Genomic DNA, 22,573 nt, shown 5'->3' with positions numbered 1-22,573 from the left:
CTGCTTAAATACAGTGTTGCCTCCGTCCACAAACGCAAACAAATTTCTCCAAATAATTAAAAACGACTTTCCAATTCCACAGTGAAACACTGCAAATGGCAGTTAATAACAGTTCGATTCCTTCACTGGCAGTTCGAAGATCCTCCTGAATCCCGTGAGAAAGTCCTGGGCGTGGGGTTACTGAAGTGGGAATGAGGGCATGAGTGAATTCACTCGAATTAGTGAATGTTAGAGGGATTCACTTAGGGGTTCGACCCGAAACGTTGCCTATTTCCTTCGCTCCATAGATGCTGCTGCTGCACCCGCTGAGTTTCTCCAGCATTTTTGTGTACCTTTGATTTTCCAGCATCTGCAGTTCCTTCTTAAACACTTAAACAGGCGATGGGAACATTTTTAAACTACTGGCGGCCTCCTAATTAAACTTATGAAGCGAATTAACTATCTGCAAAATAAAGCTTAATTGGGAACCAAAACCAAATATAGGAAATTGCTCTTAATGTAGCTGTTATAGGTTAGCTTCATTTTCTATTATATTCGGGAACAATTACCCTTGGGGTTAGAGCTTGCAGGAAACTATCTCAACCAGGCAGTCTGCCCAGAATTGTTTTCAGCCATTTAGGAAATATCTACAGTTCAGGCTATATTGTCGAAGAATTTACTTAAAATCACTCGGTCTTGTCGGCTGGGGCGATTTTTATTTCCACAGCTTTCCTCTTGAAGTTGTGTGGAGATGAGTATGGAGGAGTCAGCTTATGTTGAAAGCAGTTTCCTGCTCTGGAGAGACGATCACTAAACCGCCCATCCCACACCAGGCTGATTATACTGGGGCAGGGGATGCCTCAAGCTGCCCTTCCCTTCCTTTAGTCCCACCGCTGTGAGCAGTCGAAGTGGTCGCTTTGCTTCAGCCACCAGGTCAGTGCTGTTTCAGATCTTACACTTTCCCCTTCACGTTTTTGTTAGAACAGTAATTCGTGCAACATGCAGACGATTAAAAAAAATAAATCCCCTCTGATGTTTTGTTCCCGTTCGAACACGGTTAGTTATTGAGCTGTTTTGCTTCCCTAGAATCAAGAATGCTTCTCTTGCTGGTCGTGTTGTCGTTGTGGCCCATCTTGTGCCCTGTTTCCACTCAGCGGCCAACTTGCGCTTACTACCTGAGCAGTAAGTAGTTTTCGTGCTGTTTTCTGTTTAACCAAGTGGTTATCGGATTATCAATACTTAGTCGCAACGTGCCAGTTAAATCCAGCGCTTTAAGTACGATTGCTAACTCGTGCTGTAGCTATAGTAAAAACATCTTACAAAGTACTGGAGTAACTCGGCGGGACGGGCAGCATCTTCAGAGTATGTAAAGACATCGTTTTACGGCACAGACTGTATTAACCTTTCAACATAAGAGCAAGCACTGGAAGTTAAATTTGCCTTGAATCTGTTTTATCTTTCTGCATGTTAAGAATACTTAATGTTATTTCCCCATGAGACAGGGGACCATTTTGACCCATCAAGTATATCTGGCTCATAGACCAATCCCATTCCCTTATTTACCATGTAACCTATTTTACCCACATTCCCATCAACACAGCTCAGATTCACCTACTCACTGACGACCAATTAACCTGCCAGGCACACAGCTTTGGTATGTGTAAACCCATCCAGTCACAGGTAGAATGTGCAAATTCCACTTAGGCAGCAACTCTACGATGTTGCCACAGTTATAGAACACATACATGGGCATGTTTACAATATTTATATAAACTACATGGAAGCCAACGTTGATCAGTATAAGTATCACCACCAACAATTTGGCCTGGCTCAATCATATTACCGCGATGGCCAAGAAAATACATTACTTCCACTGATAACCAAGGAAATTTGGCATGTCTCAAATAACTCTTTCTAATTTTGACATGTATGGCATACAAATCATCCTATCCAGATGCATCACAGTCTGGTATTGCAACTCTCTGCCCAGAACTGCAAGAAATGTACAGCTATGAGCAGGGGGGGGGGGGGGGGGGTCGAGAAGAAGAAAGGAAGAGGAGGAGCCCGAGGGCTGAGGGAGAGCTGAGAAGGGGAGGAGTCAGCAAGAGCTACCTGAAATTGGAGAATTCAATGTTTATGCCGCTAGGGTGCAGACTGCCCAAGCGGAATATGAGGTGCTGCTCCTCCAATTTCCAGTGGTGCTCGCTCTGGCCATGGAGGAGGCCCAGGACAGAGAGGTTGGATTCGGAATGGGAGGGGGAGTTGAAGTGCTGAGCCATAAGGTCAGGTTGGTTAATGCGGACCGAGCGGAGGTGTTAGGCGAAACGATCGCCAAGCCTACGCTTGGTCTCACCGATGTAGATAAACACTACAGATTCAAGAACAGCTTCTTCCCAGCTATTATCACACTCTTTGTTGGACAAATTCCCAATCTTCCAATCTACCTTGTTTTGGCCCTTGCTCTATGTTTTTTATCTGCGCTTTCTCTGCAGCTGGAACACTACATTATGCACTGTTTATTTTCTCCTTTGCACTACCTTCTGTATTCACATATGGCATGCTTGCACCCATATATGGTATAATTTGCCTCGGGAGCAGAAAGCAAAGTTATATATTCACAAAGCAGATGTAGTTTGCTGCATATGGAAGTAATAAACCAATAGCAATATCAGTGACGAAGAGATGGATGGGTGAATGGATCAGTGTAATTTGGGACAGCCAATATAATGTGTTGATCTCTAGTTTAAGAGGGGTTGTCCAGGCTAGAGGTAGAACGGTCCGGTTCAAGGTTTCTGCAGCAGCATCTGTTGAAGGAACTGAGTAAGACAATGTTATGGAGAGCAAATGAGAATCTTATAGATGGCACGATTATCAGGTTTAAAGCTCAGTCCAAGGCCAAATATAACACCAAGGTTGTGAGTATAGTTCAGCCTCAGATAATTTCCAAGGAGAAAGGTAAAGACAATGGCTTTACTTTCCAAAACCTTTGGAGGAGATTTCTGGTTTCTGGTCCAACATTGCTCTGCAAGATAATACAATGGAAGTGTCAAGAGAGGGCCAATGAAATGGTTATGGGCATTTTTATGTAGTTGTACAATCTGATGGTGTGTTTTTTTCTTTTTCTTCCAAGAAGCACTATATATGTGTATATATATATATACTGTATATGTGAAATTAGAGACGTCAAGGATCTTTTTTTTTTGGAGGACCTTGGCAATTATATTTTGGGGTAAGAAGGGACAGTTTAGCCTATGTCACAGTTTTGCATGATATAATTTGTGACTTGATGTGAAGCTATTTTAGTGCAGTGGCATGGGTAGAAATTTAATTGGAGGGTTGGGGTTCCAGTAACGATTGGGATACTGTAGTAATGTAATAGCCAAAGTGTTTGGAGATGAATGGGAGGTCCGAGAAGGGCAAAGAGTTCAAGGACTGTTATTTTTGAGTGATGAAGGTTTGAAATAGAGGAAATGGGATCATTAATAATGTCAACTAGTATGCAAGCCAAGGAGAGAAGATAGATGGATATCTGTTTGATGGGGATAGAGTTGTGAAGCACGAAGAAAGTTTCACAGATAGGGGAACTCATCCAAAAATTAGGCAAAGCCACAAATATGTTACCAGCACGTATGGCAGGGTACGTTGGGAGGCTAGAGTCAGGTATGGGGGTTATAAAAGAATAAGAATCATAAATCCAGCCTGGACAGCCATTATTTACCATTTTATTGCACTCCTGACTCTCTTAAAGCACTCCCTTCATCAGTTCTCTACTGTTAAGCTTTCGTGACCTCTATTGCTTTATCATTCTTCTTTAGAAAAAGTTCATACGTAGTAAAGCACTCCCTTCATCAGTTCTCTACCCTTTGCTTCCTGCTTCTGGTAGTTATGTAAAATCAAAGAATTAGCTTTCCATTTCACAATGCTGAAGAAATAGAAGAATCTCATGCAGTTAAATATCCGCAGTGATACTAATTATTCCTTGTTGAAGTCCTAAGCTGTCCAACAGAAGGGCAGAAAACAGTGCATTTTCATGTAATTGGAATGATTTCATTTATTTGGAAATTAGAGATCAAGTTGACATCATCAATCGTGTAATGCTAACCTCTAATTATGCTCTAATTTTTTGAGTTTCCTTTCATGTATTTTTAATTTTGTAGCTGTTAGCATGTGATTTTAAAAAGTCCTAAAGCAAGGAACCTTACTAAAAAACAGATAATGACCCACTGAAAACTGCAAAATACCAAGTGGCAAGTTCCAAATTATGTCTGCAGATTTTTCTTTAGTCTACAATGTAATAGTAATTTCTCAACTTCCACTTTATAATTTGCACTGGAAATAGAAAACAGCTACAGTTAAGTCTGTTGTATGTTTGAAAACTTTTCATGTTTTTAGTTCTACGCAAGCCCTTTTCAATTCATCCTCTAATGCTAAACAAATCTTGATATGAAAATGCCCCAATTAAGAAGTATTCTACCTCCAAATGCAGGTCCAATTTTAGATATTTAATACAAAATTGTACCAGTTTATTAATTTGTATGTAATGGCATAGAGAGTGCAATGATTTTTATACTTGACAATGACTGTTATATTTTCTGAACATACTTATGTCTATATCCAAATATGCTGAGACTGAGTTTGTCTTGAAATTCACTCATATTCAAGGATTGAGATGATAAAAACAGAAATGTAATATGAATCACCAAGTCTCATCTGAACACGATACCACCTGGCATTCCAAGATGAGGCCTGGGAATTCTTATTCTACTGCTGTTTTTATAATCTCAGTGTACTTTTTTTGTTTGGTTTTAAAAGGGAAAAAAGGCAGATCCATAATGAAAGAAATGCTGAAAAGTAAAATATATGTTTAGTATTTATTGTGCTCTTACACTGGAGTAAGTCCATCATTAGCCGTTTCCAACTGTACCCCGTGAGATTTTAAGTCATTGCTTACTAAATGCTATAACTTGTCATCCTGAGTTTTACATCTGTGTGACTGTATTAGAAAAACAGGTAGAGTGCCTTGAATTGTCAGCATATGTATTATTTATATTTAGCAGATATTATTTTAGTTTTTCCTTAATTGCAAAATGATAAACTATTAATGATTGTAACAAGGGTATGTCTCAAAATAGAATTTAGTTGTGGAACTAGATCATGAAAATGTAATGACAAAAAAATCTCTTAAGGAGATGTATCAAATACATTTTTCGAGTGCATATTTTTAAATGACATGCTTCCTTTCCTGCAGGGCGTGTGAGTGGTGTGTTTCATTATGATCGGCAGAATCGTTATTCTTTGACTTTTCCTGCTGCCAAACTGGCTTGTGAACAAAGCTTTGGAGCTGTGATGGCAACTAGGGATCAACTTCATACCGCATGCCTTTCTGGTCTAGAGGAGTGCAGGGCAGGCTGGCTGTTGTCAGGAGAAGTAGGTTATCCGAGGATTCACAGAAGCTGGAACTGTGGCCTAAACAAAGTAGGCATAATATCATATGGTGTCAAAAAAAACCTGCAGGAAAAATGGGATGTGTATTGTTATAAACCTGATGATGACTGCTCTAATTATAATAAATTGCTACAACTGGAAGACAACATTTTAAACAGCAAATCAGTGAACATGTCACTGATCAGAACATTAGCTTCCTCAAGGAAGAATGTTTCCAAGAAACGAGAAATGCCTAAACCAAAACAGATCAGGACACAGAAAGATATAAATGCTCAGTTTTCCAATATAGCAAAACCATTGTATCTGAGTGAGCACAGTACACATCTATATAGCACGGACACATCAACCTCTGTCCTATCTGTAAAATCGTCAACTGCTTTTCACATCAACAGTCTGGAAGCAGAGAGCAGTAAGGAACCTTTGCACATTGAGAACTCTGATAAATGTTCAAATTGTAAGCATTCATTGGAGACTGAAGAAAAAGGCAAAGTTACTGCAGCTTTTGATACAAGTGGGACTAAAAATGAAAACCAAACTGAAGTGATAAGAAATGCATCGACATCTTCTGCTGCAGAGTTGTTACACATTTGGAATGTGCCTGTGGATGGATTTACAACCTCTACAATCAATAATGATGCAGGAGATGAAGATATTAGACCTTCTCAAGGTTCTTTTAATCAGCAAAAACATGTTGGGGTTGCTATCCCAACTGCTGGCCTTGAATCTGCTAAAACCAACTCTGTGACTTCACAAACTGCGCAACCAAATATGCATTTAGTGACTTTAAAATCTACATCTCAAATATCACCAGTTATAAGATTTATTACAGAAAGCAGTAATACATTACTAAGATCTGGGACAAATACGTTTGGCACAGAGTTACCTTCATCCTCTGTGGGGGCTGTAACACCTGGACTGTCCTTGGAGGATGTGAGTAATGACAAAATGGGTCAACATCATCAAACTGTCTTGAAACTAATAGCGGATTCTCTGAATGGGTTAAGACGGTTCCCTTCATCTGATTCAAATGCTACAGAATGGAAAAGTGAGAGTGCTGATGTAATTAATAGCACACACTCAGAGTTGAACATGGAGAAGCCTTTTATAGAAAAGAAGAAAGGGAAAAAACTCAAATTTGCTTTTCAAGGAGAAGTCGCCCAATTAGACTCTGTAAACACAAATGGGGTAATGGAAGTGGAAGAAGCTCAAGCACTCAGTTCAGATCTTCAAATTTTTCAAAGTGTAACATCAATAAAATACAATACAGCGTTGCCAGAAATAACAAATGCAGGAAATGCTTTTCATCTTAAGACAGCTAGGATTGATAATATCCGGTATCCAAACGAAACAAATCCAAAGAATCAAGGAATAGATCAACTTGGTTTCATCAGGAAAGATAATAAATCTCTTTCAGAAACAGGACACAATTATGGGGCAGTAATGAACCATTTACAAATAACTGAGGCAAGTCTTCCACAAACTGCAGCCACCAATATACGGCTGACTACATCTGGTCCAGATGAAGTCACTTTTCCAGTAACGTTCACGTCGGGGACAAATGTAGAGTCTGCTACCTTCAAAGTAAGTGGCTTTTCACAAGCAGAGATGTCCATCAAAGATCAGGTGGAGAAAGTAAACATAAAATGTAACCTGCTTCTAAATAACAACGAAGAATCATTTGGATCCAGAAAGGATGGTGGGGCTAAACCAAATGCAGCTATTCCACACAACCCAGAATTACAAACAACTGTTGCAGACAAAAATAGACGTAAAGATACAATCAGCGAAGTAAATACATCACCACAAACTGCACACAGTGTGGATAATGCATTAAGATTGGTGCCAACAGCAAGTGGTTCAGTCCTGTTCAGAATAACTACTCAAAGCAGATTTCTGACATCTACAAAAAGTGAAAAAATGGTATCTACCATATCTAATGTTCAGTTAACTGTTTCCAGCAAAGATGCAAAAACAAGGCAAAAAGGTGTGGCTCATCAGAAAGCAACCCAAAGCAGTATTCCTCGGATATTCATACACTCTAAGAATGTACAGCAGGATGTGACCTCAGATAAAAATTCTATCAACATAGCGACCAGTAAGAATTACTTGCACATGATCAGAAATGACAGCGATATTCACCTTCTAACAAATGCAGATCCAACTCCAATGCAGTCGGTTAAAACTTATCCCAATATCTCTGAGCCATCTTTCATAATTAGTGAAAACAGCACGGTGCTACTAAATTCTTCTGAAGACTCTGTTGAAGTGGAGACAGAAGGAGTTCCAACAGAGCAGTCTGGCTCATATTTTGTGACACATTTCATGGTGGAGGGTTTTACCTCATTGGATGTAACCAATGTTGCCAATGTCACAGATGACAGCACTGAATCTCCATTGCCAGCTACATCATTTATGAGCCCTGCTTCTGTACAAATACCTGCCACCGATGAACCATTTTTGCAGCTCCATCAGATGAGCACTTTGAGCTTTTCAGCTGTCACCAAAGAAATAACACCAAAAGGAGATACTCTACTTCCTTTCACTTCCTCGTTTATGTCCTCAGGTAAATCAATATATACTTCTGTCATTAAATGTACCTTTTTTTAAGTGTAAGGTTCCTGAACCAGATTATATATCAAGCACATCTACCTCCTTTTGGTTTAAGTTGAATGCTACAGGGTCACAAAATAATCATTAAATATGAAATCCTATGCAATGTACTATCATGCTATCATGCTCTCGTAACCACTGAATTTCCATGGCTGTTCTACTTTAGTTAGTGACTTTCAAGATATTGATACTGACTGTGGGGGACTAGGCGATCAAATTGAATATAAAGGAGAGATGGTTGGATTCTCTTGTTGGAGATGGTTATTGCCTGGCGTTTGTGTGGATCCAGTATCATACTTCACTTATCACCATTTGCCTGAATGTTATCCAGGTTCTTGTTGCATACAGACATGGACTGCTTCATTTGCAGAAGATTTGTAAAGGTATTTGTACACTGCATCATCAGCAAGCAGCCTGACTTCTGATGAAAGAAGAGTCAATGATGGTGCAGCTGAAGATAGTTGATCTGAGTAATTATAATTAGTTGAGTGTTTTTCCCTTTGATCGCTGACAGGTTTTACCAGGAAACTTCTATACCTCCCTTGATCAAATGTTGCCTTGATGTCAAGGACAGTTAGTGTCACCCTGCCTACTTGCTTTCATCCCTTTGGTATATGCTGATGGCAACTTTCATTGTCATAGAGTTGTACAGTGTGGAAATGGGTCCTTCAGCCTAACTTGTCCACGCCGACCAACATGCCCCATCTACATACGTCTGCCTGTGTTTGACCCATATCCCTCTAAACCTAGCCTATCCATGTACCAGTCTAAACGTTGCAATAATACCTGCCTCAACAACCTCTTCCAGCAGCTTGTTTCACATAACTGCCACCCTTGTGTAATAAAGAAAGGTTAGGTTCCCATTAAATCTATCTCCCCTCCCTATGTCCTCTGGTGTTTGATTCCCCTACTCTTGTGCAAGAGGCTCTGTGTGTTTACCCAATCTATTCCTCTCTTGATTTTGTACACTCTATAAGATCACCCCTCATCTTTTTAATCTCCAAGGAATATAGCCCTATCCTGCTCAATCTCACCCTGTAGTTCAGTTCCTTGAGTCCTGGCAACATCATGGTAAATCCTCTCTGAACCATTTCAAGCTTGACAACATCTTTCCGAATACACGGTGACCAAATCTGAACACAATACTCTAAATGTGGCCTCACCAACATCTTGTATAACTGTAACATGACCACCCAACTTCTACACTCAATATTCTGACTGATGAAGGCCAATGTGCTGAAATCTATGTTGACCACCCTATCCTGAGGTGCAGCGAGTTTTGGCATACAGGCCTTCTTCTTCTTCTATGTAGTGTTTTTTGGCGGTTGGCAAACAACTTTTTTGGTGCATTACTGCCACCAACTGGCATGGAGTGTGGATCAAACAACACCATTACATATACTAATAACCTTTATCCTTCCGAACAAATTGGTTACCCTAAGAAAAAGCAACAGGATTTGATAGCACTTATATGAACTACCTTGCAAAATATCTACTAAATCAAATTGTACTCTTTCTTTTCTGAACTGCTCACTCATCCGTCCTCTCTCCTCCTCATACCTCTCACAATGTATAATGACATGCTCTATTGTCTCTTCTTGCCCACAGTATTCACATCTGCCTGTATTATGCTTGTTTATTATAAAAAGTGTACTGTTCAGACCAGTGTGTCCAAATCTAATTCTTGAAATTACTGTCTCCTCTTTTCTGTTTTTTCCTGCACATCTCATTTCTCCCACTTTCCTCTGGACTCTGTAGAACCACCGTCCTTTCCGCTCTTCCTCCCATTGCTTTTGCCATATACAGGCCTTCAGTACCACAGCTGTGATGTTATCCAGTCCTGTAGATCCTGCTGTGCCAATTCGCTCAGCTGCTTCAAATTAGTTGGAGATTGAGGAAACAATTAGACAGGTACATTGATAGGACAGGTTTGGAGGGATATGGACCAAACACAGGTGGGTGAGACTAGTGTAGCAGGGAATGTTGGCTGGTGTAGGCAAGTTGGCCCAAAGGGCCTGTTTCCATGCTGTATGACTCTGACTCTATTTGTTTCTGTGAAAGGGGAAGTTGGGATGAATCCTCTATTCTGCACTTTTGGTTGAAGTTTTTTCTTTGGTTTTCTTATGCTGGTCCCAGCCATTGCTGAGGATGGAAATGTTTCCTAGAGTTTTATCTTCCTTAAAGCTCTTTAATGGTTAACTATGAAGAGACTCAAAGGACTGTAAAGCTTAAATCGCATCCATTGCTGTGGGATCTGTCAGCTTTGGTTGTTGCATGTTGTTCTGGCTGTTTAACATACAACTAAGGTGGAAGAGTGGTGCACTTGATAGAGCTGCTGCCTCATAGTCCCAGAGACTTAGGTTTGATCCTGACATTGGGTGAGGAGTTTGCACATTCTCCCTGTGACTGCGTGAGTTTTCTCCTAATTCCTCCCACATCACAAAAATGTTAATTTGTGTCTGTAAATTGTCCCTTTGTTTGTAGGAATGGGATAATGTAGAAATAGTATGAATAGATGATCAATGATCAGCATGGACTTGGTGGCCAGAGGGCTTGTTTCCATGCTGCGTCTCTTATCTAGTTCTGTACAGCATTTTCACGGGACTGTGACCCAGGGAATGCCAGGAGTGCATGGTCTAAATAGAGAGAGAAAAGGATTAACTTCAAGGATTAAAGTAAATGATCAGAAGTATGGAAAGTGAGCAAGCAAGCAAGGAGGTGTGTGTGTGTGTGTGTGTGTTGGAGTAACTCAATGGTTTAGACAGCAGCTGGGGAGGGAATGGACAGATGTCATTTCAGGTCAGAACCCTTTGTTCATTAATTACAGTAGCGGGGAGAAATATGGAAAATAGCTGGGGTGGGACAACGCCTGAGTGATAGGTGGATACAGGTGAGGGGGTTTGATATGGGGATGGGTGGTGACAGTCTGCTGATTGTGGTTCATCTGTTTGGGGGTGTAGTGTAAGGGTGCAAGTCGAGAAGAATGAATGAGAACAGTTGAGAGAGATTTAAAAAGTGATGGAAATGAGAAAAAGGACACATCCCCGGCTGGAAATTTGAAACAAATGCTGGAACTGCTCTGCAGATTAGATGTCTGGCATTTAAAACAGTTGGCTTTTGGGGTATAATGTAAATTTTCACGGAATCCTTTGAATGAGATGAGAACGGTATTGGATCCAATAATCAATTGAGATAATGCTTTTTAAGTAAAAGAACAAAATGTGAATCATAAGTAGGAGAAATTTGTAATCTTGTTAATCTGTACAATATTGAAAATATTTGTTCTGTGATAATTGCTCTCAGTATCACATTTTGAATGTACATAGTGTATTATATAGATCATAAAGTGCACTGTGTGAAGGTTTTCCTCAATAGGCAGCATCCATATGACCAAGCATGCTCTGCTTCCTGCTAGATTCATGCGGTGGTGTGATGAGACAAACTGAGGGAAGATTTCAGACACCACACTATCCACAATCCTACCCAAGTGACATGGACTGCACTTGGGAGATTGAAGCTCCTCGAGGATATCTCGTCCGTTTGGATTTTATTTCTTTGTTTATCGAAGAGCACAGAACGTGCAAGTACGACTATGTGGTTGTTTACGACGGCAAAGGACCCAGCAAAGTGGAAATGGGCAGGTAACCACTGGACTTGTGATTCATCAACTTGTGAGTCTATAAGAACCTTAAAAATAATAATTAAGATGTGCAAAAAAAAAATATTTGAAAAAGAAATGATTGAGGTTTTAGGAGTATGGACGCAGTATTTGTTCTTCATGCAAGGTTTATGAATTTGATAATAAATTCCATCTTATTATAAATATTTAAGGCACAAAGTCATTCACGGCTATCTCTATCGAAACATTTTGTACAGCCATCTAATGGTTCTAGTACTCGGGAGCATCTTAAAATTCTGATAACACTGCGGAAAGCCATGAAATTGAATACAATAACCTGGTAATTTGTGGGCTGACTATGTAAACTCTCTTTGTAAAATCCCAATTAGTTCATTAATTGCTTTCAAGGAATGATCTGTTAATTGAACCTCTTAATGATTGTTAATTGAACCTCAACATCTATTTTTGGGTTTTGTTATGGTATTGGTTTATTATTTCATTTGCACTCCGATACAATGGGAAAACATTGTTTTGCATGCTAAAAGGGAAAATAATACTCTGAGTGTAGAATATAGGTATATAGAATGAGCTGTCAGAGGAGATAGTTGAGGCAGGAACCATCACAATGTTTAAAAAAACATTTGGACAGGTACAGGAATAGTATATGGGCCACAAACACAAAAAAGTGGGACTGGTATAGATGGGGCATGTTGGTCGGCATGGGCAGGGTGGGCTGAAGGGCCTGTTTCCATGCTGTATGACTCAATGTGATAGATTGAAAAATCGGGAATTCTAATTTGGCAAAAGAGAGGTCTGATCGGTAATCTGATTACAGTGGGGGAAGTTGCTGTTCCTGATCTCTGGAACCAATTCCTGTTCTTTATTTTGTGGTTCTCTCTTAATGATCGTTAAAGGCAGAAGGAAACATTTAAGAAATGATTAAAACCAGGCATTTTGGCACTGGTATGAGTAGCTTACAAATTAATGTAATGTGATTCAATTTATGATTAATTATGTATTTATTTACATAAAAGCATTTCCTGCATACTAAAATGTTGTCTTTGCTGTTCAATCATATAAATCAGATTCTGTGGATCTAAAGTGCCACCACAGCTCCAGGGATCATCCACCGTAATGAGCATCATCATGCGGTCTGACTCCTCCATGGAACTAGAGGGATTTTCAGCACGGTTCAGCACTTTCCAAATCCCTACAGGTAAATGTCAATCCAGTGGAGGTCAGCAATCTCTCCACATGCTGCTGATTTGGAATTCTCCTTGTTGTGCTAGACTTGGAAGTTGCCAACTCAGTTAGCAGAACCTAAAGTTCATGGCATGTTTTCTTTCCTGCTCTGTTACTTGCAGGTTATATTCGTCTGGTTGGAGGACAGACTATTTATGATGGCTTAATAGAAATTGAGTCTGATGGGCAATGGGGCGGAATATGTGCTAAGCAGTGGACCCATAGAGATGCCACTGTAGTGTGCCGCCAACTAGGCTTCACTGGACCCGCTTTATCTACAAGGTAAATAAGATATGTGTAGAAAGGAACTGCAGATACTGGTTTGAACCAAAGATAGACACAAAATGCTGGAGTAACTCAGCGGGACAGGCAACCTCTCTGGAGGGGAATGGGTTACGTTTTGGGTCGAGACCCTTCTTCAGACATGAGTCCTATAAGATATGAGCTGCATGATATAAGATGTATGGAGAAGGATTTCGACCCGAAACGTTGCCTTTTTCCTTCGCTCCATAGATGCTGCCTCACCCGCTGAGTTTCTCCAGCATTATCGTACCTAGGATATATGGACTGTCAGTGTTAAGTGTGACACCTGACAGGCTGTTTTCATTGTTTATACTCAAACTAAAGCCCGTGGCTTAGAATTTCCTTTGCACAACTCCAAAATATATGCTAAATGAAAACCCAAGCAAATTGTAGATTGTGGAAATCTGAGATAATAAGAACAAATGTGGGAAAATCTCAGAAGGTCAGTCAGCATCTGTGAAAAGAAAAGCAATCCGCATCTTGGCTCTGAAAATTTCTGCCCATTTTACTTCTCTCTTGTTATTTACAGACCTGGCATTCTCCTCATAACTTGCTTTACCAATTATTTTGCACTGTCAGTAAATTTAGCTGTTTCCCTGCTGTGTGCTATCTAAGGATTTAAGGAAGCTTGAAATGGATAGTGTTGGACAGGATAAATTGTGTATTTCAAATCAAAAGGTGCAGCTGAGGAGGTTAAACATTTAAAGAGAAAGGTAGCACTGCAGAGCAGTTGACGTCAGTGTAATGAGGAGGGATAGATGTCTGTTGGAAAATTATCTTGTGCTGGTAGCACTAAATACGCAATTAAGTAGCAGCTACATTTTACATTCAACTTCTGCTATTTGGCACCATTGATTTCAATGACTCCTGCTTTAATCTTCCCATGTTTCTGTTTTGGTTTTCAGGGTTGATGGAAGTGGGCTTGAGAGTCAACAGGCAATCTCTTATATTAAATGTAGGGGAAGTGAGGTGACGGTGCAGGACTGTGACGTTAAAAGGAATGGTACCTGTGCAATGGGACAACGTGCTGGAGTCATCTGCCTGGGTAAGTCACTCTCTCAGGCTTTAGTTTGTAGCCTAACGGAAAGTTCTGAGATCTGTAAATGGAACTTACTGTTGGCATAGACAACAGGTTCACAATATCCGTTTTGTAACCAGTTCTCATCTGTTATCCCACGATGTACAAATGAAACATACAAAGGAGCTTAATTTACTCATTGTGTGACACAATTTTAAGTAAATGTTTAAAAGGAGGTAAAAAGGAGAAATGTCTTCCACACCTCTTGTTTAATTTATCAAGCAGTTTAGTTCTTAATACCACACTGAAGCTTCTTCCTAGGTTTTCCATTGCAATAAATATCCATGGGGCGAGTTAAACAACCTGTGAGCTAAAACCAATGCAGGAAGCATTTGTCAAGTTACAAAGTTTGTACATTTTCTTTGCTGGGTTAGAAAGCAGATTGAAATCCTCCTCCTGCACCTCTTACTTGCTGGAGATAAACCGGAGCAGGTCTGATTGGTTATCTGACCTAGGTATAAGGATGAAAGGTTAATTGAACCATCTATTGGCTGCTTTTCTCCAAACTGTGGAGGAGAACCTGCTACCTCTGCCAGTTTCCCTTCATTCTCCACACAGCTTTATGTGGATGTGTTAGATGTGCTGTGCATTTAGTTTAGAGATACAGCATAGAAACATAGAAAATAGGTGCAGGAGTAGGCCATTCAGCCCTTCAAGCCAGCACCGACATTCAATATGATTGTGGCTGATCATCCAGAATCAGTACCCTGTTCCTGCTTTCTCCCCATATCCCTATATTCCGTTAGCCCTAAGAGCTATATCTAACTCTCTCTTGAATACATCCAGTGAATTGGCCTCCACTGCCTTCTGTGGTGGAGAATTCCGTGGATTCACAACCCTCTGAAAGTTGAAAAAGTCTTTCCTCATCTCAGTCCTACATGGCCTACCCCTTATTCCTAATCGGTGATTCCTGGTTCTGGACTCTCCCAGCATGGGGAACATTTTTCCTGCATCTAGCCTGTGCAATTCCTAAAGAATCTGATATGTTTCTACAAGATTCCCTCAATAAATATGTTTATATATTTCTATAAGATCTTCTAAATTCCAGTGAATATAAGCCATTCTTTCATCATATGTCCTGTTCATCAAACTGGCACTTCGTCCCACCGATTCCATGCTGACCAGCGATCACCCTGTACACTAGCACTATCCTACACACTAGGGGTAATTCACAGAAGCCAATTAACCTACAAGCCCATACGTTTTTGTGTGGTAGGAAACCGGAGCTCCCGGAGAAAACCCACGTGGTCACTAAGAATGTGCAAACTCCGTACAGATAACCGTCAGAACTGTCCCCGGGTCTCCAGCACTGTATGGCAGCAACTCTACTGCTACGCCACTGTGCACTGTGTGTTTTGCAATTTTCTGTGCAGCCACACCTGCTAAATGCATGTAAATTTGGGAGTTACTTACAAATTGCAAACTGAAGGGCCTGACCCACTTGGGCGTCATTTGCGCGTCATTTACGCGAGATCATTTAGCGCCACGATGCACGACGCGCATATGGCGTGCATTACGCGCGCATGGCGCGTGAACAAGGGGTCACAGTTTAAGGATAAGGGGGAAATCTTTTAGGACCGAGATGAGAAAATAATTTTTTACACAGAGAGTGGTGAATCTGTGGAAATCTCTGCCACAGAAGGTAGCTGAGGCCAGTTCATTGGCTATATTTAAGAGGGAGTTAGATGTGGCCCTTGTGGCTAAAGGGATCAGGGGGTATGGAGAGAAGGCAGGTACGGGATATTGAGTTGGATGATCAGCCATGATCATATTGAATGGCGGTGCAGACTCGAAGGGCCGAATGGCCTACTCCACCTATTTTCTATGTTTCTATGTGGTGAGGCGTGGTGGCGTAGGCAGCGATGCGCGGTCACATGCGGTGCCCCAGGATTTTGGGATTCACAAAATCTTCACTCGCCACCTGCGTGACGCGCAAATGACGCCCAAGTGGGACAGGCCCTTCACTTCCCCTGCAAAGTGTCACAATTAGAGCTGTTAAATTGGCAGTTCTCAAGTGACACCACTGCTGGTTTGGTATGTGTGAACGGGTCTGATGCAGTGCACGCCTCTCCCCAAAATATGAGGCCTTATGTGAATAGTAACCAGAAATCTGATCCAATTTCAGCCAATCTGTCTGGAACTGTATCATCTGTGTCTAACGTGCATATAATAACTCAAGTGCCAAATAGTTGCTTCAGTTGCAGCCAACGGAAGCTATTCTCCTGTTAATGCCAAGACTGTTTCCTTCCACCTTGACTGTAGTTCAGCGTTGGGACAATGGAATTAAATGCATAGAGTTACATTGTGGAAACAGACCGTTCAGTCCAATTTGCCCACACTGGCCCTTCTATACTAGTCCCACCTGCCTGCATTTTTGGTCCATATCCGTCTAAATCTGTCCCATTCAAGTACTTGTCTAAATGTTACTTAAATGTTGTGATAGCACCAGTCTCTTCTGACAGCTCGTTCATAAACCCACCACTCTTTGTGTGGAAAAAGCTACCCCTCAGGTTCCTATTAAATCTTCCCCCCCCCCCCCCCCCCCCCCCCCCCCTTAAATCAAAATGAATGTGGAACCCCCCCCATCTCACAAAAATGTTGCCAATTGTCGGAATCTGGAGTGAGCAGTGACACTGTACCTCCAAAAAATGTTTGGAACAATCTCAAAACTTGAAAATCGCAAACAGACCATGGCAAACCAAACAGTGAAGACTAAATGATGACTTTTTTTTGATAAAACTGTAGGGTACAAAGATATTCCTCACATCTTACTTTGAATTTGTCACAGTTATGGAGTCCTGTGCAGCCTTAAAGAGTGCCGGCGTTCAGGAGTCTGGGACGTTCACCATAGATCCCGATGGCATGGACACTGGAGTTGATCCTTTCCCTGTGGAATGTGACATGACGTCTGACTCTGCAACGGGTTCGTCATCTATGGAGACTAGTTTCTAACTTATGGCAATAGCAAGTGGAGTATTATTCAACAAAATCATGCTTATATGGGTTTCAAATTTTATCAGTTAATTAATTGTAAAGCTTTGTTGAAATGGTAAGTAGGAAAGAGCAAGGTAAATTCTCCTTGGCATAGAATGCGTTTGTGATCAGGTTCATATAAAATATTGTCATATGAATGGAATCTTGACCTTTGGTTCCTGGAAGAAGCAAAATTCCAACTAATGCCCAACTATAGACAATAGGTGCAGGAGTAGGCCATCTCCCCCTTCGAGCCGGCACCGCCATTCCATGTGATCATGGCTGATCATCCCCAATCAGTACCCCGTTCCTACCTTCTCCCCATATCCCCTGACTCCGCTATCTTTAAGAGCCCTATCTAGCTCTCTCTTGAAAGTATCCAGAGAACCAGCCTTCACCGCCATCTGAGCTGAGAATTCCACACTCGCAACTCTCTGTGTGGAAAAAGTGTTTCCTCGTCTCCGTTCTAAATGGCTTACCCGATATTCTTAAACTGTGGCCCCTGGTTCTGGACTCCCCCAACTAGTAATATTAATTCTATTGAGTGAAGAAATAAATGGATCTGTCAATATAAAGGGTGTCTCATATTGGGCACTCCCTGTGTTTATTTATTTTTTTTAGTTTGGCGATACAGTGCGAAAACAGCCCTTTCGGCCCACTGAGTCCACACTGATCAGCAATTCCTTGCACATTAACACTAACCTACACACACTAGGGACAATTTACAATGATACCAAGCCAATTAACCTGCAAACCTGTAAGTCTTTGGAATGTGGGAGAAAACCGGAGATCCCGAAGAAAACCCACGCAGCTCACAGGGAGAACGTACAAACTCCATATAAACAGCATCCATAGTCAGGATTGAACCCAGGTCTCTGGCACTGTAAGGCAGCACCTCTACTGCTGCCCTGCTGCGCCACCATGCCACTTCCACTGAGGGGCCATTGAGGCCAAAATGATACATACAGACTGTGGTGAGGCAGGCAGTGTTTGATGGGGTGCACGGGTAGGTCATGTGGGAGTTGGTGCATCCCTTAACATCCTGCTTCAGGTAGGGTGCTGCTGAACCCAAAGTGGAGATGAAACTCATCACTGTTTGTTGTCACTGAAATATAGAAAGGGATCAAGGTTTTCCAGCATTTTGTTGTAGATACTTATTGTTGGCAGTTTGTTGGGTGGGGGAGGGTGAATTGGGGAGGAGGAGGAGGTGGAGGTGGCAGTGTTGTGTAGTGTTGGCAGGTTGCCAAAGGCCTTTTATAGTGCAAGTGATCAGGCCCATATTTCCTCGTGCCTCAGTGATGCCTTGGAGCTTGCCGTCCAAATATGTGCACTTGTACTTGTTATCGGCACACTGCAGTTCAATGACTGACGATTGATGGATCTTAGTTCTGCAGTAACCCTGTTTAAAAAATTAAAAAAAAAAAAAAAAAAACAAAGGATGAGAATTTTAGGCAACCTGGGGTGGTTTTGTATGTTTTGTTTAAAGTAAAATTTGATGGCAGGCCTAATATATTTCATTTGAATTCAAAATGTGTTTTTGTTGCATTCAGTACGCTTCTTTTAACTTTTTGGTATTTTATTTAGTTGCAATTTTAGTAATTTAATTTTATTTTGAATGTCAAAATGATTGTTTTGGTATGCATTCAGTGGATTGGGGTAGTTTTTCTTCTTTTAACTTTTGGTAGGTTCTTTATATGTAGTTGCAATTTTAGTCAATTTAATTGTTTTATTTCGAAATCATTAGCATCTCCCTTGAAGAGCGACATAGCAAACGATTTGAAAAATTAAGATTAACGACCTTTTGGCTATGTACCTTGATGGTAGGAGGGTTATGGGGTGGATTGGGGTGAGCGCCCTCCGCAGACAGCGCTTGCTTTGGACAGACTCAATGATCAATGCAATTTTTGCAATGCCTTCCGGTAGAGCTTTACATACTGTGATCGTTGGTAAGGATGCTCTGATTAGCGGTAGGTTCTCTTACAGATCAGTCTCCTTGAAGAAGAACAGCTTGAATGCACATGCACATGCACATATATGCACATACACAATGCACATATCAGATGCTTGTCTTAAATAAACAGCACTGCAGGCCAATATTTGAGATTTGATTAAATAATGAAAGCATGTTAATGCTCATGTCAATAGAGAACCAAAAAGCTGATCTATTTGTTTTTCAGTGACCAGGTTCTTTATTGAAAGTCATGATTTCTGCGTCTGTTAAGGTATCACAGTGATAGGTCATGATTCGGAGGGACGAAAGCGTGTGACTCCCTGTGAAGAGGCTGGGTGCTATTCCCAAATCATTAGTTACAATCAGGCATCACTTGATCAACTTGAGGCATTGACGGAGATCTCAAAATCCTGTGAACAATATATCAGCGTAAGTCATTCACGTTATTACTGACATCTCATGCATTGCGGCACTAGACTGTGTTGCAGATTCCATGTGTATTTGTTATCTTTAATTAAAGATGTGTTATCCTTTCAATAATCCAGGTTACTTCCTGTATCCCTGTTGACTACTTTTGCATTTAGTGACCTGCAAATTGAAACAAACAGTTGTCCTTGAGGAATAAGAGAAAAAAAAGAATATTGGGTACTGCTTAGTGGCTGAAGTCTTTATCCAAACTTTCCTTTTTTAACAAATAAGAATAATTTAAATCAGTTTTCAGTTGTATTTCAGTTGTCATCTATTCACAGTCCTCCTTTCATTTATATAGCCCCACTATTCCTTTTTTCAAGTGGAAGCAAAATGCAAAAATTGTTGTTTGATCATCTTCAAACTGTTTCAAAATGGCAGAGGCATCAATGTCTGATGGGTAGCTTCCAAATATAGACGTGATGATTTTGCTGCATTATAACCTTAGAGACAGCAGCCTATACGTGTATTTGATGCAGTTTTGACAGTCCCTGTAAGCGACTGCGTTAAAGTAGCTTCAGCATGTTTCCATGTTTTGACTTTTGAGATTTTTATATCTGAGGAAATACTAATATACACAAGGTACCGACAGGAAAATAAATTTTCAGACACAGTTATCTGCTACATCTGAGTTCACTGAAGGATATGGTTCAAGAAACTTTAACTCATTAAACAATTGTTTATATCTTTGTCCTGGATAGTTGGAGTGTCGCCATATCCGCTTCCTCGGGGAACACTGGGGTTGGTGGGTGTCAAAGGATGGACGTAAAATAAACTCTTGGGGTGGAGCTTCAACTAACAGTGGAAAATGTGCATGTGGAAACAATGGTAAGAGCTATAGATAATCATTTAAAAAAAACAGAAAATCCATTCTTTGTGTGAATGTCTGAACCATGACGTTCCCTTTTTTCTTAAATGACAACAGGCTTAAAAATGACTCGTAAGGAATAGGAGTAGAATTAGGCCATTCGGCCCATCAAGTCTACCACCATTCAATCATGGCTGATCTATCTCTGCCTCTTAACTCCATTCTCCTGCCTTCCCCCACCCAAAACATGCTATTTGGTTCTCAAATAATATTAGAAGATGAGATGATTCATGATAATCAGACCAATCCAGGCCTGTGATGGGGAAATCTCTCTAAATATTGTTTGTACATTATAGCTCCTGTAAGCCTCTGGCAGCCATGATATAATATTGTCTAAATAAAAATGTGACCAGTGTGTGGGATTTGAGCCTTGGAGCAGACTGAAAGTTGCAGCAACCAAAACAAGCAAACAATGCCTATCTTTCTCTTGAGGCAGTATGAAAACTCTGTTGAATTGTTTAACTGTATTGAATGATCTTGTAAAGATTTATGAATATCATGACAGTCACTGGTAAATATATAGTTATGTTAATGTATGTATAAATCCGAAATGTTATGAATAGGAAAAATGTTCTAATATTTTGATGCATTAAGACAAGCCAACATATTTTCCTCCACAGGCACCTGTGCTCTTGGTCTTTCCACCTGCAATTGTGATGCAAATGATGTTGTTTGGAGGCAAGACGAAGGACATCTGAGGGACAAAACCGTTCTTCCTGTGCAGGAAGTGAGGTTTGGAGACACACAAGATTTACCAATTGAGATGGCATTTCACAGAATTGGTCCACTTCGTTGTTTTGGGCAGAGTAAGGTTTCTTGGAAAACAAATGGGTGACTTTTTTTTTAATCCAAAGCAGCGTTTCAAGTTTGTTGAACTAGACTGAAATTCAACGTGACATGTTAAGTAATAATATTGAATAAATATGATTAGTAAAGGAATTGGTGTTAGCTGACTATTAGAGATAATCAAACGCTCCACGATTTTATCCCATTTACCAGTGCTTGGCCCATAGCCCTCGAATATCCACACAATTCACATGCCCATCGAAACTTGCATACTGTTAGGGACCCAATGTCAAACAAGTGTTTGACGGCACTGGGCCTGTACTCACTGGAGTTTAGAAAGATGAGGGGGGACCTCATTGAAAATTACCGAATAGTGAAGGGCTTGGATACAGTGGATGTGGAGAGGATGTTTCCACTGGTGGGAAAGTCTAGGACTGGGGATCATAGCCTTAAAGCCCTGTCCCACTGTACGAGTTCATTCAAGAGTTCTCCTGAGTTTGCCCTGATTTGAACTTGGAGATTTACGGTAATGGCCGCTCGCAGGTACTCGGGGCTCTCGTGGACATTTTTGAACGTTGAAAAATCTTCACGAGTCTTCCCGAGCTTACCGCGTTTCCCGAGTACCTGTAAATACACAGACAGAGAAACACATCCTGGACTTCCTACGAACTCAGCACACTGTTGATTATTGCATGCAAATCCCATTCACTGTGATCTCGGACTGGAAGCGATCCTGGAACATGTACTCGGACAATTGATCACCTGTATATCTCGACATTTTATACTCCTCAATTATGTCCCCACTTAACCTCCTCTGCTCCTGGGAGAACAGACCTAATCTCTGAGGCCAGTTCATTGGCTATATTTAAGAGGGAGTTAGATGTGGCCCTTGTGGCTAAGGGGATCAGGGGGTATGGAGAGAAGGCAGGTACGGGATACTGAGTTGCATGATCAGCCATGATCATATTGAATGGCGGTGCAGGCTCGAAGGGCCGAATGGCCTGCTCCTGCACCTAATTTCTATGTTTCTATGTTTAATCTCTCCTACTGATTAAAATGCTCCATCGCAGGTAATATTTTGATGAATCTCCAACATTAATGCATCTTGCCTATAAATTGGTGATCAGAGCAGCATCAATGCTCTAGCTGAGGTCTGACCAAGGTTTTATAAAGTTGGAGCGTAACCTCTCTACTTCTGTATTCAACTCCCTGACTAAGAAAGACAAGTATCCCAGATGCCTTGAATTAGTT

The 22,573-nt window shown here is 40.9% G+C and overlaps 1 protein-coding gene across 2 annotated transcripts in view; it reads left to right on the top strand.

Moving 5' to 3' along the window:
* Positions 1-787: 787 nt before the first annotated feature.
* Positions 788-22,573, top strand: part of LOC129713653 (uncharacterized) — a 30,437-nt gene continuing 8,651 nt past the window's right edge. The window contains exons 1-11 of one of the 2 annotated variants that reach the window (XM_055662882.1): positions 788-912; positions 1,066-1,161; positions 5,228-7,987; positions 11,450-11,675; positions 12,739-12,869; positions 13,018-13,177; positions 14,104-14,243; positions 17,065-17,199; positions 19,472-19,629; positions 20,370-20,496; positions 21,157-21,342. In XM_055662882.1, coding sequence (XP_055518857.1) covers positions 1,074-1,161; positions 5,228-7,987; positions 11,450-11,675; positions 12,739-12,869; positions 13,018-13,177; positions 14,104-14,243; positions 17,065-17,199; positions 19,472-19,629; positions 20,370-20,496; positions 21,157-21,342 — 4,111 coding nt within the window. In that variant the 5' untranslated portion in view covers positions 788-912; positions 1,066-1,073. Of the gene's footprint in view, positions 913-991; positions 1,162-5,227; positions 7,988-11,449; positions 11,676-12,738; positions 12,870-13,017; positions 13,178-14,103; positions 14,244-17,064; positions 17,200-19,471; positions 19,630-20,369; positions 20,497-21,156; positions 21,343-22,573 lie in introns of those variants that run through there. The other variant, XM_055662890.1, reaches the window with a different exon arrangement.

This window comes from Leucoraja erinacea, chromosome 2, assembly GCF_028641065.1.
Source record: "Leucoraja erinacea ecotype New England chromosome 2, Leri_hhj_1, whole genome shotgun sequence".
In the NCBI taxonomy this organism is placed as follows: Eukaryota; Metazoa; Chordata; class Chondrichthyes; order Rajiformes; family Rajidae; genus Leucoraja; species Leucoraja erinaceus.
Note: the sequence above shows the minus strand (reverse complement) of the source record. Positions and strands in the feature narration are given on the sequence as shown.